Raw genomic sequence first — 17,173 nt, 5'->3', positions numbered from 1 at the left:
AAAAAAAATAATGGGGGAACCCTCCTTTTGTTGTAGCAGGTATTTCATCCGGGGATTCTTGCCCAAACAGTATTTTATTTTGGTTGTTGTAGTCGCTAGCTGCTACAATACAGTAGTGGAGAAGTGAGTTGGTCACACTTATTTAACAAAAGCCACACAATTTAAACACAACTGAAAGATCACTGTTTTTATTGTTTTGTGTACAGTTGGGACACAGAAATGTAAATACACTCGCAATGCATCTTCAATGATGCAGTCACCTCCAAGCACCCCACCACTCCATCTCTCAATTGAAATATGGAGAACTTCACTACTCATCAAAATGGGTCTTATTCCTGACCAGATCCTTCTCTGTTTATCCCCTCTTCGCCCATTCCCTCTCTATCACTCCATATTCAAGTATCTTGTTGAATAACCCTAAGTACAACTTCCTGTATACCACCATATCCATACCTTATTTTTCATTTCCTTTGTCTACTTTCGTTATTCCACGTTATTGAGTTATTTTATTACCTACCTTATAATATTTATCACACTTTCAGTACAAAGTCATTTCTAAAAAGATGCCTGATTACCTTGCTAAAGTCAATGAGGTGTGATATCAAAAATAAAGGTACTATTCTTGATTCCCTATTGGCATCTCTCCATATCAGATCTGAGGGTTTTTATGTATGTCTAGGTGGGTGTGGGCAGACTCACTTCCACATGGATAGTGGAATTGGGAGCTTTGACCTGGGGCCAGGCAGCTTTATAACTGTGGTCTTTGAGACTGCAGATTGGCTGCTCCTGTCCTTATTCACAGCCGCAGCGGCCATGAGGGCACAGCGTATGACCTTGGCACTGGTGGTCACCGAGGCCTGAAGGGCACGGCGAGGCAGAGAGGTATGAAAGTCAGGGTGCAGGGGCAGCTGCTTGGACACACACAGAGCTGACTCCATCACTGGCTCCACTTTGACTTCCTTCTCTTTCCCCTTTAGCTTAGTTTTCATCTGCACCTTCTCCTTCGCCATCTTCCTCTCCTTCTCCTTCTCTTTCTCCTTGACCTTCTCCCTCTCTTTCACTCTTTTCTTCTCCTTCTCACTTTCCCTCTCCTTTCTCACTCCCTCCCTCTCCCTCTCTCTTTCACTCTCCAGCTCTCTTTCCTTCTTTATCTTCTCTCTCTCCTCATTTGGTTTGGCTTTTTCTAGTAGTCGACGAAGAGGATGCTTTTTTTTGGTCTGCTCATTCAAAGACTGCATTTTTCCCCTAACAATCCCTTCCGGTCTAACCTCAGAATGATCTCTGGAGGTGATTGGAGTTGGGGAACGCACTGAGTTCCTGAGAGGGAGACGTGAGGACCATGTGGAGGCTGCCTCTGACCTGCCTTGCATTTTGGGAATGGCAGAGGCTGTGGGAGTGGGGATGGCAGAGGCAGTAGAGGAAAGGGTGGAAGTGGGGCTTGTGGAGGGTGTGGAAGCCCTACTCCTGGGTATAGTTCTCTGCAGTCCAGAAGCTGGTGTGCGCACCTTTTTGTTCTGCACGTTGTCCCCCTGGACCTGGGGTGCTGCCGCTTTGTGGACCTGGGCTGCTGCCGCTTTGTGGACCTGGGGTGCTGCCGCTTTGTGGACCTGGGGTGATGCCGCTCTGACCTGCTTGTCCCTCAACCGTAAGAAGCAGTGGGATCCTTCTGTGGGCTCCTCCCAGGGCTGTGTTGGGCTCAGGTTCTTATAGGAGCATAGGCCAGTCACAAGAGTGTGACACACTACTGTGTCTCCCATGCATGAATACAGACGCTCCCATTCCCCAGGCTTCTGTGACTGTCCCTTGGTGGTGGGTTGGGCAGAGGCTGTGTCATGCTGTTTCTCTGGGTCAGACATTTCTTGTAGACTGCACTGCTGGTTCACCACTTTGGATGCTACATGCTTCAGCAGATCGGCACTCTCCAGAGGTGACTGTGGGCTGTCCACTGGAGGGGTGGTCTCCTTGGCAGGCTTGGCTGACATACTGTTTGTGGGGTTAGAGGGGGGAGCAGACACAGTCTGCTGATGCTTTGTCTTGGGTGGGGGTGGTGAGTGAGCAAGGGTTGGTGGTGGTGTGTCACATGATTCTGTAGTATCATCATCATTGATGTTCTCCAGTAAGTTGTGTAAGGTTGGGCTCATGGCACGTAGTCGGCTGTCTGGGCTTCGCACGTTGTGGCGGCTCTGCCAGGTGTGGTAGAGGCTCCTCTCCAGAGTGCTCTCCAGGTCTTCTTGCTGGGTGTCCCTGAGTCCCACCTCCAGGGCTGAACAGGTGGCTATGGAGCGACGTCTCACCGTCCCATCCCGGTCCCTCTCCAGTCTCTCTCTCTCTGCTCGCTTCTGTTCCTGAAGCTCCCTCTTTGCATTCTCCTGAAACAAAATCAGAAGAGTTATCAAATTAAAATGAACAGAATCATTTAGGGCAAATAAAAGTGCATCAATGGAGGTCTTTCCAAACAGCACACATTATTGTAGCAAACAAATATTAATTCATATCAATGGGAGAAATGAAAACATGGTTGAACACCAACAGATGCTGCTTAGGTGCTGACCTCTACAGCTTTCTGAAAGCGAATGTTGAAGGAGTAAAAGATGCTGCAGGCCTCCTCCAGCTTGAACGTGACATCATCCTCACAGAAGAAGTCCAACAGGTCCTGTTGGGCCTGCAGTAGAGCCTCCACCTCCACCTCCGCCTCCTCCAGCCTCCCCTCAGCGCTCTGACAACAGACCACAACAAAAGTCTTGCAAACCACCTTTCACAACTTATGATTGTTAGTCCAAAATACCATAAATGTACTTTCAAATGACTTGCAATGGTAAGATCCTTTATGAAACATTTAAGGGGCAGTCTTGTGGTCTTATTTTGACATATTATTCATTATTTTATAGCAGGAGTGTCAAACTCATTCCATGCAGGGCCTAGTGTCTGCGTGTTTTTGGTTCACCACAGACAACACTGCTACTCCTACTGCTATCTCTTCGTCCGCCCACGTGTTCTCGCACACCCCGAGAGCTTCTGATCAGCGGGGTGGTGGCACCGGGATCCTCATCTCTCCCAAGTGGTCATTCTCTCTTTCTCCCCTTACCCATCTGTCTATCGCCTTCTTTGAATTCCATGCTGTCACAGTTACCAGCACTTTCAAGCTTAACATCCTTATCATTTATCGCCCTCCAGGTTCCCTCGGAGAGTTCATCAATGAGCTTGATGCCTTGATAAGCTCCTTTCCTGAGGACTGCTCACCTCTCACAGTTCTGGGCGACTTTAACCTCCCCACGTCTACCTTTGACTCATTCCTCTCTGCCTCCTTCTTTCCACTCCTCTCCTCTTTTGACCTCACCCTCTCACCTTCCCCCCCTACTCACAAGGCAGGCAATACGCTCGACCTCATCTTTACTAGATGCTGTTCTTCCACTAACCTCATTGCAACTCTCCTCCAAGTCTCCGACCACTACCTTGTATCCTTTTCCCTCTCGCTCTCATCCAACACCTCCCACACTGCCCCTACTCGGATGGTATCGCGCCGTCCCAACCTTCGCTCTCTCTCCCCCGCTACTCTCTCCTCTTCCATCCTATCATCTCTTCCCTCTGCTCAAACCTTCTCCAACCTATCTCCTGATTCTGCCTCCTCAACCCTCCTCTCCTCCCTTTCTGCATCCTTTGACTCTCTATGTCCCCTATCCTCCAGGCCGGCTCGGTCCTCCCCTCCCGCTCCGTGGCTCGATGACTCATTGCGAGCTCACAGAACAGGGCTCCGGGCAGCCGAGCGGAAATGAAGGAAAACTCGCCTCCCTGCGGACCTGGCATCCTTTCACTCCCTCCTCTCTACATTTTCCTCCTCTGTCTCTGCTGCTAAAGCCACTTTCTACCACTCTAAATTCCAAGCATCTGCCTCTAACCCTAGGAAGCTCTTTTCCACCTTCTCCTCCCTCCTTCTCCTCCTCCCCCTCCCCCCCTCCTCCCTCTCTGCAGATGACTTCGTCAACCATTTTGAAAAGAAGGTCGACGACATCCGATCCTCGTTTGCTAAGTCAAACGACACCGCTGGTTCTGCTCACACTGCCCTACCCTGTGCTCTGACCTCTTTCTCCCCTCTCTCTCCAGATGAAACCTCGCGTCTTGTGACGGCCGGCCGCCCAACAACCTGCCCGCTTGACCCTATCCTCTCTTCTCCAGACCATTTCCGGAGACCTTCTCCCTTACCTCACCTCGCTCATCAACTCATCCCTGACCGCTGGCTACGTCCCTTCCGTCTTCAAGAGAGCGAGAGTTGCACCCCTTCTGAAAAAACCTACACTCGATCCCTCCGATGTCAACAATTACAGACCAGTATCCCTTCTTTCTTTTCTCTCCAAAACTCTTGAACGTGCCGTCCTTGGCCAGCTCTCCCGCTATCTCTCTCTGAATGACCTTCTTGATCCAAATCAGTCAGGTTTCAAGACTAGTTATTCAACTGAGACTGCTCTCCTCTGTATCACGGAGGCGCTCCGCACTGCTAAAGCTAACTCTCCTCTGCTCTCTCCTCTGCTCTCATCCTTCTAGATCTATCGGCTGCCTTCGATACTGTGAACCATCAGATCCTCCTCTCCACCCTCTCCGAGTTGGGCATCTCCGGCGCGGCCCACGCTTGGATTGCGTCCTACCTGACAGGTCGCTCCTACCAGGTGGCGTGGCGAGAATCTGTCTCCTCACCACGCGCTCTCACCACTGGTGTCCCCCAGGGCTCTGTTCTAGGCCCTCTCCTATTCTCGCTAGACACCAAGTCACTTGGCTCTGTCATAACCTCACATGGTCTCTCCTATCATTGCTATGCAGACGACACACAATTAATCTTCTCCTTTCCCCCTTCTGATGACCAGGTGGCGAATCGCATCTCTGCATGTCTGGCAGACATATCAGTGTGGATGACGGATCACCACCTCAAGCTGAACCTCGGCAAGACGGAGCTGCTCTTCCTCCCGGGGAAGGACTGCCCGTTCCATGATCTCGCCATCACGGTTGACAACTCCATTGTGTCCTCCTCCCAAAGCGCTAAGAACCTTGGCGTGATCCTGGACAACACCCTGTCGTTCTCAACCAACATCAAGGCGGTGGCCCGTTCCTGTAGGTTCATGCTCTACAACATCCGCAGAGTACGACCCTGCCTCACACACGAAGCGGCGCATGTCCTAATCCAGGCACTTGTCATCTCCCGTCTGGATTACTGCAACTCGCTGTTGGCTGGGCTCCCTGCCTGTGCCATTAAACCCCTTCAACTCATCCAGAACGCCGCAGCCCGTCTGGTGTTCAACCTTCCCAAGTTCTCTCACGTCACCCCGCTCCTCCGTTCTCTCCACTGGCTTCCAGTTGAAGCTCGCATCCGCTACAAGACCATGGTGCTTGCCTACGGAGCTGTGAGGGGAACGGCACCTCAGTACCTCCAGGCTCTGATCAGGCCCTACACCCAAACAAGGGCACTGCGTTCATCCACCTCTGGCCTGCTCGCCTCCCTACCACTGAGGAAGTACAGCTCCCGCTCAGCCCAGTCAAAACTGTTCGCTGCTCTGGCCCCCCAATGGTGGAACAAACTCCCTCACGACGCCAGGACAGCGGAGTCAATCACCACCTTCCGGAGACACCTGAAACCCCACCTCTTTAAGGAATACCTAGGATAGGATAAGTAATCCCTCTCACCCCCCCCTTTAAGATTTAGATGCACTATTGTAAAGTGACTGTTCCACTGGATGTCATAAGGTGAATGCACCAATTTGTAAGTCGCTCTGGATAAGAGCGTCTGCTAAATGACTTAAATGTAATGATGTAAATGTATATCCTTTTAAATACGATCTAGACAACCAGGAGGAGCAAAAACCCACAGACACGTATTTTACAGGAAGCAGTTACCTGGAGGAAGTATTTGATTTGCTGTTGGAGAACAGGTTCCGTCTGAATTCTCATCTCTAGTCCAGTTAGTCTGCTGCACAGCTGAGACAGATCCCCTTGCACCACATCCACAGACAGTCTGATGGGTGAAAGAGAACAGTAAGGTGAGATTAGTCTGATTTAAAAGGACCTAACATTGTTATTAACAATGGACTGAATTAATGAATGAATGGATGAATGACTCAATCAATCAACAAATTAATCAATCAACATCATTGAGTACTTGGGTAAACCCCCAAAACATGCAAAAACTAAATTGTATATAATGGTGCTTATTTTCTTTTTCAAGCATGTGAGAACTATGTCAGCAACTTGTCATGAAGCACTCATAACATCCTAAGTGTGTCACTGACCGGGAGGCGAGACCCACATGGCTCAACTTGAGGGGAAATGACAGCAGGGTTGGGTCTTTCCTAACGGCTTCCTGAGAGAGGACAGACATATTGTATTATTTTCTTTCTGTGAGACCCAAGTAGGACTAGTAGTAGGAGTGTTGGAAAAAGTATTTTACATCCATTTGTGAAATATTGATCAGACTTTTACCATGGCCACATAATGCAGCAGGTTCATGCCTGGTTTGTTGGCTTTGGTGTCAGCTAGCTTGAGCAGAGAGGCGATGCGGAACCCAGCAGCATTGCCTGCGTAACCTCCCTGTTGTTGAAGGTCAGAAGGTGCGACGAGATCAGATAACTTATTCATACTCATGCACTCAACACATTTGGAAAAAATGTAGAATATTGGTTGTCAATAAATCAACCAATCAGCCTGTCTGGCTGCACTGGCTGTGTAGGTGCCAGGTGACTGTGACTCACGGCATTCATGTAATTTCCTGCCCTCAGGACCAGCCGTAGGATGGAGTGCAACTCTGGGCAGCTCAAAAGCTCTAAGAAAGAGAGATAGAAGGGATAGTAATTTATAGTATGTCACTAAGATAAATCAACATAAAAGTTGAAGAAATCTCACAAAAAAAGTTCAGGGATCTGGGAAAAACACATTTCAATCACTGCTGTTTTCTCACCTGTGGCTGCAGACACCAAGCAGCGTGCTGACACACACAGAGAAGATAAGGCTGGGTCAAACTCCTGCTGCAGGATCATGGCATCCAGACGCAAGCGATAACTGACCAAGAAAAATAACAGGAAAGTATCGGAAAACCCACATTTTAAACAGCTTAAATGAGAGAAAATGGCGACAAGTTGAGGGGATGCAAAAGACAAGAAGAGAAATTAGATAAGGAGGATTCGATAGCATTGTCTTTTGGTAGGAGAAGGGTGATGACTAAACACCAACAATATGTTTAATCACCTGGGCACCTCCACTAGTAGGAGCATGAAGAGGTCAGGGTCTTCAAGATGGCTACGCTCTCCCCCGGTATGCCCTCAGACGCCTCTCCTACAGAACAGGACACATGAGTTAGTACACTGTAGGACGGAAAAACAATGAAGATATAAAGACCACTAAATAGAGCCAGATGATATGGAGAGACAGACCGAACTCCACAGTACCTCCTCCGTCTCAGGCAGCATTTTGCACAGTTCACTGAGCATCTCACTCCCATAGTGCTGCCCATTCCCCTGCCTGATGTCCTCCACTATCTCCCTGACTGCACTGTGAAGACATGAGTTATAATGAGTTGCCACGGATGACATTAAACATTTATCTGATAGTGACATTATTATGAAAACCTGATTAAAGTGGGCTTAAAATATCTCTCCCACCTCTTGAACTGCCGGAGGAAAATTCCCACATTCATACTGCGCTTCCCGTCCAGAAGTGATACCTACAGGGTTAGACAGAAACAGAAAATACCAGTCAGAACAACAATCAGCATACAGCCCCAATCATTCACCCCAATCAACACCCCAATCATTCTCTAAGGAAACAACCCACAGTATGGTAATAGCACCAACCTGGAATACACTTTCCATTACAATTAAGACTAATAGACATTATGCCTAAAACTGTGCATTTACATATGAAAACCAGTCCACTGACCTTTTCAGGTGCATTGCGTAGAGGGGAGCCAATAGGTCTGAGACCATGCCGTAAACTGCCATCTTTCTTGGGGGGCCGAGACCTCTTCTGTTGTCCAAACAGCTCGTCCAACGAGCTCAGGTCGAAGTGGAACTCATCTGGACTGTTCCAGACACTCTGACGGCCCTCTACCTTCTCCTTCGGAATGAGGTCCCAGTTCAGGTTGCGTAACTTGGACCGTTGCAGGACATCCCGACTGTTCTGGAGGCCACCGGGAAGTGGAGGAGGTGGGGGTGGTGGGGAGATGGCAGGGGGAGGTGGGGGAGACATGGTTGGGTGTGGTGTGTGAGACATGTTTGGAGGAGGTGGAGAGGACATGGATGTGGGGGGAGAGAGTGATGTCAGCTCAGACAGGTGATCCATGTAGGTCACTTCTATTCTAGGGTCACAAGAGTTAGGCAGTGGAGCTTCATTGAAGGGCCAGAGATCTGTATGGAAGTTAGAACAAGACTGTAGTTAGTGGAGATGTTGTTGTTGCCAGCCCAACTGTCTATAAAATGGGGAGAGGAGTTACATAGAATAATAATGGTATACTATGCCATAATTACAACAATACAACTTTCAAACTAGCTACTCAATCATCTGTAAAATGTAGAGACAAGAGACAATAAACATATAAAAGCTTAAATATATCCTTGAAATTACTACATTTGTCAGTGACACACTTTGCAGGATGAATTTAATTGTAGGAAACATAACAGTCCCATTTTTCAACATTTTCCTCTTGCAAGCAACTCTCGCCATCAGAGCATTCTCAAATAACACGTTTATGAGCCCAAGCATATTAGCTAGCACAAACGGCCGGCAGATGAAGCGATGACAAACACTGAAATTAATAATAGTGCAATCTGCCGGCCGGTTGGGCTACATATTAGCCTACTATTAGAATAACATTGCAAATGGAAACTTTTCAGACTGGTTGTCACGAATTATATCGCAAGAATAAAATAGTCTATCATGCTAAAAATTAATGTCATGCTAATATATTCTCATAACACTCACCATAACAAATACATTGTCACTATATCTCTAAGCACCTGATATCAGTTCCACATTTCATTAACCGACATTATTGAATATATAGCCTAATTTGTAATATAGCAATTCAATTTACATTTTTTGGGGCTGCCGTTCAGTGTTGCCTCCAGCGATGTCATTCCACTATTTACTTTGATGTGTACTACTTTTAGAAGTGCTCGTTCCTAGACCAATAATACAAATCTCCATCGTAAACATATTTACATTCACATACGTGCGCAGATATGCCGTGTTGCTCCAGGAAAGCTTGAACATTTTCGGACTGTCCAAGCGCCAGAACCAGACGCACTGACGTAAATGAGACTATCCCTTCCCATCACTGAGTATGACACACCGCTGAGCTTGGAGTTCTTCTTATCTTCTAAACCAAATCAACTTCTGACAATTGCACTATCTTGAACCTCTCAAAGTTTAAATCAATCACCCGAGCAGCAGTAAAACACTTTAACGTAAATATATTCTTGCCTGTGCAGTCGCCAAAGGAGAAGGAATCGGATATGGATAGGCACTGGGCAGTATATCTTATAACTCACAAATACATTGCTCATAATATTAATGGTATTTCCGATATTAAGCACCTGTTATATAAATGTTATGAGGCAATGAGCAGTGGATTCCTTCAAGTGGCCTGATACTGTGTAGTAGACCATTGAAATGGAGCTGACCTCAGTTAGCTTGCATGACAGCCCAGTGAGCAAAATTACAATTGACATCTTTTCCAGAGTCTGATAAAGTATTTAAAGCGTTGAAAATACATATTTTTTGGTCTTTGTTTCTATGGCCGAATTTCAACCGTACATGAATTCACTTGTATCTGCATTTCAAGGAAGAAAACATTATATCACCTTCCAAAAATGGAAAATGGAGCCAACTGAAGATTGCAGTGTGTAACATTTATGATTACTCCCATCTGTCACATGACATTATGTTAGCTTTTCCAAAAGCTTTAAACTGGCAGTGATCATGTTCAACAACAAAAAAACAATAGAACACTTCAACTATAATAACATTCTCAGTAACAATTACAGACACGTTTTTCTTACTTTGACTGTGATACATGTGACTCTACCTACATGTACATATTGCCTCAATTACCTCGACTAACCTGTGCACATTGACTCTGTGCCGTTGTATATAGCCTCACTACTTTATTTTACTGCTGCTCTTTGACTATCTGTTATTTTTTACTAATCTATTTATTACCTAACACTTATTTTTCTTGAAACTGCATTGTTGGTTAAGGGCTTGTAAGTAAGCATTTCACTGTAATGTGACAAATAAAATGTGATTTGATTTGATGTGGTTTAGCACTGACTGTCATTTGCTCTGGATAACAGCATCTGCTAAATGACCAAAATGTAATTTTAAAAATGAACACTTGCTAGGCAAGTAAAGTACTATAGAGTACAGTAGGGTACAGTACAGTACAATACAGAGCATTATACTGTACCCTACTCTACTGTATTGAACTATACTCTACTTGTCTTTACTATACTTAACTGTACTGTACTATGCTTTGCTCCTCTGTACTGTGCTGTCCAAACTTGGACCAAATCTGAACCAATCATAGCCGTTTTTTGGGGGACCAAATGAAGGCACGTCCGGACCAAATCTGAACCCAATATAGACGTCTATGTTTTGGCCAAAACAAGGCCGGTCCGGACAGTACCGAATCACGTCTGGACCGGACGTCTGTGGACGCTGAAATGAAGACCAGGCTGGACTGGACAAGAAAATGACTCTGTGGACGTCATGTTTGAAATCTATGTACTGGACTGATTTCTCACTGTGAAAGTGTTCTAGACATAATACACAGCTTCCCACTCCCTGACTTCCTTCTAGCCAGATATTTACAAAAGCAAAATAAGAAAGCTCCATGATTGAAATCTCCTTCCATACCTCAGACCCCCTCCTTTCACATAGCCAGAATAAACCAGCTCAGGAAGCAACCCTCTTAATTCAAATACTTAGGCATTAGCACTCCTGGCACAGAATTCAAGGAAATGCCTCTGTGCTGTATAATAGAAACAAGGGCAGGCTAAACAATCTCCAGGAGACTTTATAACCCAGAGCCTGCTGAGATCTGGGATCTACGCTGTGTTGTGAAGGGGGACTGATGGAGGGCTTTTATTGTGCCCAAATGGGGCGTGCCCACCTGGCACAGTTTTGATTAGTCAATACTCTGTAACCCCTTATTATTTAGGTTCCTGGGAACATCCCAGTAACTTATCATGGCAGGGAAAGAGATGAGGAAAGAGAGCTTTTTTGAAAACATGAAATACACAAAATAATATAAACATTCGGTACAGAGACACTTTCATCTTGATAAAAGGATGTAATTTCTGGATTGGTCTCTGAACTAATTGCCCCATTTGTTTTGTACAGGGACAAGGCTGGTTTCTAAAAGTACTTAAAGTCCATAAAAGATATAGAACAAATTCTTCCAATTACCTTCTCTCATGTCCTCAATGACCAAGAGACAAACAGGAGACTGGGATAAATAGATAGTCTCTCCTGGCCTTTGCTCCCTGCCTTCTCCAAAGCATTCTCTGTAGGATAAGTCATGTGTTATGCATGTGACAATGCATCACTCATGACTGAGGTTGAACTCAGACAGACTACATGACGGATCGGGATTCAACCAAATCAAAGCAGTACCTTATCCTTCCAGGTCTATCTCCAAATCATTTGAGGCAAATTTGTCAGCTATTGGTTTATTATGAACACAATAAGACCTTCAAGTATCTGTGGAGCGCAGGACAATACTGATATGCTTGAGAGAAAGTTTAGAGAGAGAGAGAGAGAGAGAGAGAGAGAGAGAGAGAGAGAGAGAGAGAGAGAGAGAGAGAGAGAGAGAGAGAGAGAGAGACCACAGGTAACTTCCACAAGGCTGTGAACAATCTAAGAGACAAGGCGAGAAGGGCTTGAGGCACGCATTGCACAATTCTTCAAAAATATCCTTCATGTACAACGCAAAATCCCAAACAATGTATGCAGGGCAGAATTAGGACGATACCCGCTAATCATCAAAATCCATAAAATAGTTGTTAAATTCTACAACCACTTAAAAGTGGCCCACCACAAAGCCCTCACCTAGAGAAGATTCCCCTCAGTCAGCTGGTTCTCAGGCTTTGTTCACAAACACAAACAGACCCCACAGGGCTCCAGGAAAGCAACACAATTAGATCCAACCAAAATATGAGAAAAAATATAGAACTATTTAACACACTGGAAAGAATCAACCAAAAAAACTGAGCAAACTGGAATGCTATCTGTCCCTAAACGGAGAATGCACAGTAGAACATCCTTGACTATAAACAGACTCAGTCAGCATAGCCTTGCTACAGTATAGGCAGACCTGGCTCATGAGAGAAGAAAGGCTATGTGCCCACAGCCCACAAAATGAGGTGGAAACTGAACTGCACTTCCTAACCTACTACCAAAGGTATGACCATATTAGAGACACATAATTCCCACAGATCACACAGACCCACAAAGAATTTGTGGTCCTTCTGTAGCTCAGTTGGTAGAGCATGGCGCTTGTAACGCCAGGGTAGTGGGTTCGATCCCCGGGACCACCCATATGTAGAATGTATGCACACATGACTGTAAGTGGCTTTGGATAAAAGCGTCTGCTAAATGGCATATATTATTATTATAATTTGAAAACAAATCAACATGGGTAAACCATATACAGTTGAAGTCAGACGTTTACATACACTTAGGTTGGAGTCATTAAAACTTGTTATTCAACCTGGTTTTTAGTCTGGTTCATCCTTGGGAGCAATTTCCAAACGCCTGAAGGTACCACGTTCATCTGTACAAACAATAGTACACAAGTATAAACACCATGGGACCACGCAGCCATCATACCGCTCAGGAAGTAGACACGTTCTGTCTCCTAGAGATGAACGTACTTTGGTGCGAAAAGTGCAATTAAATCCCAGAACAACAGCAAAGGACTTTGTGAAGATGCTGGAGGAAACAGGTACAAAAGTATCTACATCCACTGTAAAACAAGTCCTATATCGACATAACCTGAAAGGCCGCTCAGCAAGGAAGAAGCCACTGCTCCAAAACCACTATAAAAAAGCCAGACTATGGTTTGCAACTGTACATGGGGACAAAGATCGTACTTTTTGGAGAAATGTCCTCTGGTCTGATGAAATAAAAATAGAACTATTTGGCCATAATAACCATCGTTATGTTTGGAGGAAAAAGGGGGAGGTTTGCAAGCCGAAGAACACCATCCCAACCAAGCACGGGGATTGCAGCATCATGTTGTGGGGGTGCTTTGCTGCATGAGGGACTGCTACACTTTACAAAATAGATGGCATCATGAGGAATTAAAATTATGTGGATATATTGAAGCAACATCTCAAGACATCAGTCATGAAGTTAAAACTTGGTCACAAATGGGTCTTCCAAATGGACAATGACCCCAAGCATACTTCTAAAGTTGTGTCAAAATGGCTTAAGGACAACGAAGTCAAGGTATTGGAGTTGCCATCACAAAGCCCACACACACACACACACACACACACACACACACACACACACACACACACACACACACACACACACACACACACACACACACACACACACACACACACACACACACACACACACACACACACACACACACACACACACACACACACACACACACACACACACACAAAACAGTAGTATGGTAAAACAATACTTTTAACTATACCTATCCGGTGTATATGGCAATAAAAACATCTTACTCATCTAACAGTCATATTCCTCAAAGCTATTGGATTTAATGATCTCTAAAGTTGTTTTAATCATTCATCTAAATATGGTGTTTACCAGCAGAGCTGTATTAGACTGTTTTGTGGTCACTGTAAAACTCTATTAGATTGAATTATTTACCCAACGTAGCTATTGTTGACTAGATGGACTGAGTAACACAGACCAGAAATCCTGATATTATTGTACAAACACATTCATCAGATGATGGGCCATTCTTCCTGCCAAAATTGTGACTGGGCCAGGAGTCCTACGTCAACCTTTGCAGTACTGAGGAAACTTTGTCTTTCTCCTGTCAGATACCATGACCTTATCCAGGCACTGTAGTCTCTTTGAGTTGAATGTACAGTGAAAATTCAGGATAAATGTTTGATATCAAATAGGGCTTTGATGGGAATACATGTCTAACATCCGCTCAGACTAGAATAGATGTCTAACATCCCCTCAGACTGGAATACATGTCTAACATCCCCTCAGACTGGAATACATGTCTAACATCCCCTCAGACTGGAATACATGTCTAACATCCCCTCAGACTGGAATACATGTCTAACATCCCCTCAGACTGGAATACATGTCTAACATCCGCTCAGACTAGAATAGATGTCTAACATCCCCTCAGACTGGAATACATGTCTAACATCCCCTCAGACTGGAATACATGTCTAACATCCCCTCAGACTGGAATACATGTCTAACATCCCCTCAGACTGGAATACATGTCTAACATCCCCTCAGACTGGAATACATGTCTAACATCCGTTCAGATTAGAATACACGTCTAACATCCGCTCAGACTAGAATACACGTCTAACATCCCCTCAGACTGGAATACATGTCTAACATCCCCCCAGACTGGAATACATGTCTAACATCCCCTCAGACTGGAATACATGTCTAACATCCCCTCAGACTGGAATACATGTCTAACATCCCCTCAGACTGGAATACATGTCTAACATCCGCTCAGACTGGAATACACGTCTAACATCCGCTCAGACTGGAATACACGTCTAACATCCCCTCAGACTGGAATACATGTCTAACATCCCATCAGACTGGAATACATGTCTAACATCCGCTCAGACTGGAATACATGTCTAACATCCCCTCAGACTGGAATACATGTCTAACATCCCATCAGACTGGAATACATGTCTAACATCCCCTCAGACTGGAATACATGTCTAACATCCCATCAGACTGGAATACATGTCTAACATCCGCTCAGACGAGAATAGATGTCTAACATCCCCTCAGACTGGAATACATGTCTAACATCCGCTCAGACTGGAATACATGTCTAACATCCCCTCAGACTGGAATATATGTCTAACATCCGCTCAGACTAGAATACATGTCTAAGATCCGCTCAGACTAGAATACATGTCTAACATCCGCTCAGAGCTGTGAGCTACACTTCTACACGATGGGCCTGAGAAGGGGCCAGACAGCCTGGTTTCTCTCATGGAGGCAAGAACATCATCACCACCACCATCTAGTGGTGTAGAAAAGCACAAGCAGCAAAATATATCCTCAGGTCTTGATGGACGTTTCCACTGACAGCGAGGAGATTCACCCCGCCAGATTCATCATTATACATACCGGCACACCTATCCACTGTTATGTATCATATCTACAGTTGAAGTCGGAAGTTTACATACACCTTAGCCAAGTAAATTTAAACTCAGTTTTTCACAATTCCTGTCTTAGATCATCACTTTTAATTTCAGAATGTGAAATGTCTGAATAATAGTAGAGAGAATTATTTATTTCAGCTTTAATTTCTTTCAACACATTCCCAGTTGGTCAGAAGTTTACATACACTCAATTAGTATTCGGTAGCACTGCCTTGAAATTGTTTAACTTGGGTCAAAAGTTTTGGGTAGCCTTCCACAAGCTTCCCACTGAGTCAGGTTTGTAGAACTCCTTGCTCGCAACACTTTTTCAGTTCTGCCCACAAATTTTCTATAGGAGGTCAGGGCTTTGTGATGGCAACTCCAATACCTTGACTTCGTTGTCCTTATGCCATTTTGCCACGACTTTGGAAGTATGCTTTGGGTCATTGTCCATTTGGAAGACCCATTTGCGACCAAGCTTTAACTTCCTGACTGATGTCTTGAGATGTTGCTTCAATATATCCACATAATTTTAATTCCTCATGATGCCATCTATTTTCTAAAGTGCACCGGCCCCTCCTGCAGCAAAGCACCCCCACAACATGATGCTGCCACCCCAGTGCTTCACGGTTGGAATGGTGTCTTCGGCTTGCAAGCCTCCCCCTTTTTCCTCCAAACATAACAATGGTCATTATTGCCAAACAGTTCTATTTTTTTGCATCAGACAGAGGACATTTCTCCAAAAAGTACGATCTTTGTCCCCATGTGCAGTTGCAAACCGTAGTCTGGCTTTTTTTATGACTGCTTTGGAGCAGTGGCTTCTTCCTTGCTGAGTGGCCTTTCAGGTTATGTCGATGTAGGACTTGTTTTACAGTGGATATAGATACTTTTGTACCTGTTTCCTCCAGAATCTTCACAAGGTCCTTTGCTGTTGTTCTGGGATTGATTTGAACTTTTCACACCAAAGTACATTCATCTCTAGGAGACAGAACACGTCTCCTTCCTGAGTGGTATCATGGCAGCGTGGTCCAATGGTGTTTATACTTGCATACTATTATTTGTACAGATGAACGTGGTACCTTCAGGCATTTGGAAATTGTTCCCAAGGATGAACCAGACTTGTGGAGGTCTACAAAAGTCTTGGCTGATTTCTTTTGATTTTCCCATGATGTCAAGCAAAGAGGCAATGAGTTTGAAGGTAGGCCTTGAAATACATCCACAGGTACACCTCCAATTGACTCAAATGATGTCAATTTGCCTATCAGAAGCTTCTAAATACATTACATAATTTTCTGGAATTTTCCAAGCTGTTTAAAGGCAAAGTCAACTTAGTGTATGTAAACTTCTGACCCACTGGAATTGTGATGCAGTGAATTATAAGTGAAATAATCTGTCTGTAAACAATTGTTGGAAAAATTACTTGTGTCCTGCACAAAGTAGATGTCCTAACAGACTTGCCAAAACTATAGGTAGCGTTCTCCTGGCTTCCGCCAAACCAAGAAATTTCTGGAGTGTTTGAAAAACAAGTTTTAATGACTCCAACTTAATTTTTATTTTACTCGGCAAGTCAGTTACAAACAAATTCTTATTTTCAATGATGACCTAGGAACAGTGGGTTAACAACAGATTTGTACCTTGTCAGCTTGGGGGTTTGAACTTGCAACCTTGCGGTTACTAGTCCAACACTCTAACCACTAGGCTACGCTGCCGCCCCTGAACTTCCAACTTCAACTGTAAGTGGTAGGAAGAGTAACACTTTATCTGGTGGGATGTTGCCAGAGGAG

At 44.9% G+C, this 17,173-nt stretch overlaps 1 protein-coding gene across 2 annotated transcripts; it reads right to left on the bottom strand.

Moving 5' to 3' along the window:
- Positions 1–172: 172 nt before the first annotated feature.
- Positions 173–7,527, bottom strand: LOC123994414 (FH2 domain-containing protein 1-like). 2 transcript variants are annotated; one of them, XM_046296961.1, is made up of 9 exons: positions 7,410–7,527; positions 7,225–7,311; positions 6,938–7,038; positions 6,732–6,802; positions 6,463–6,570; positions 6,273–6,343; positions 5,881–5,998; positions 2,552–2,716; positions 173–2,369 (listed from the first exon to the last, which is right to left on the bottom strand). In XM_046296961.1, the coding sequence occupies exons 2-9, from the start codon at positions 7,248–7,250 to the stop codon at positions 696–698; spliced, it is 2,334 nt and encodes a 777-aa protein (XP_046152917.1). In that variant the 5' UTR covers positions 7,251–7,311; positions 7,410–7,527; the 3' UTR covers positions 173–695. The 2 variants fall into 2 exon arrangements, with proteins under 2 accessions (XP_046152917.1, XP_046152907.1); XM_046296951.1 differs by having other exon boundaries at positions 7,425–7,527.
- Positions 7,528–17,173: the final 9,646 nt, after the last annotated feature.

The sequence above is a fragment of the Oncorhynchus gorbuscha genome, linkage group LG02, assembly GCF_021184085.1.
Source record: "Oncorhynchus gorbuscha isolate QuinsamMale2020 ecotype Even-year linkage group LG02, OgorEven_v1.0, whole genome shotgun sequence".
In the NCBI taxonomy this organism is placed as follows: Eukaryota; Metazoa; Chordata; class Actinopteri; order Salmoniformes; family Salmonidae; genus Oncorhynchus; species Oncorhynchus gorbuscha.
This window is presented reverse-complemented; position numbering and strand designations above follow the sequence as displayed.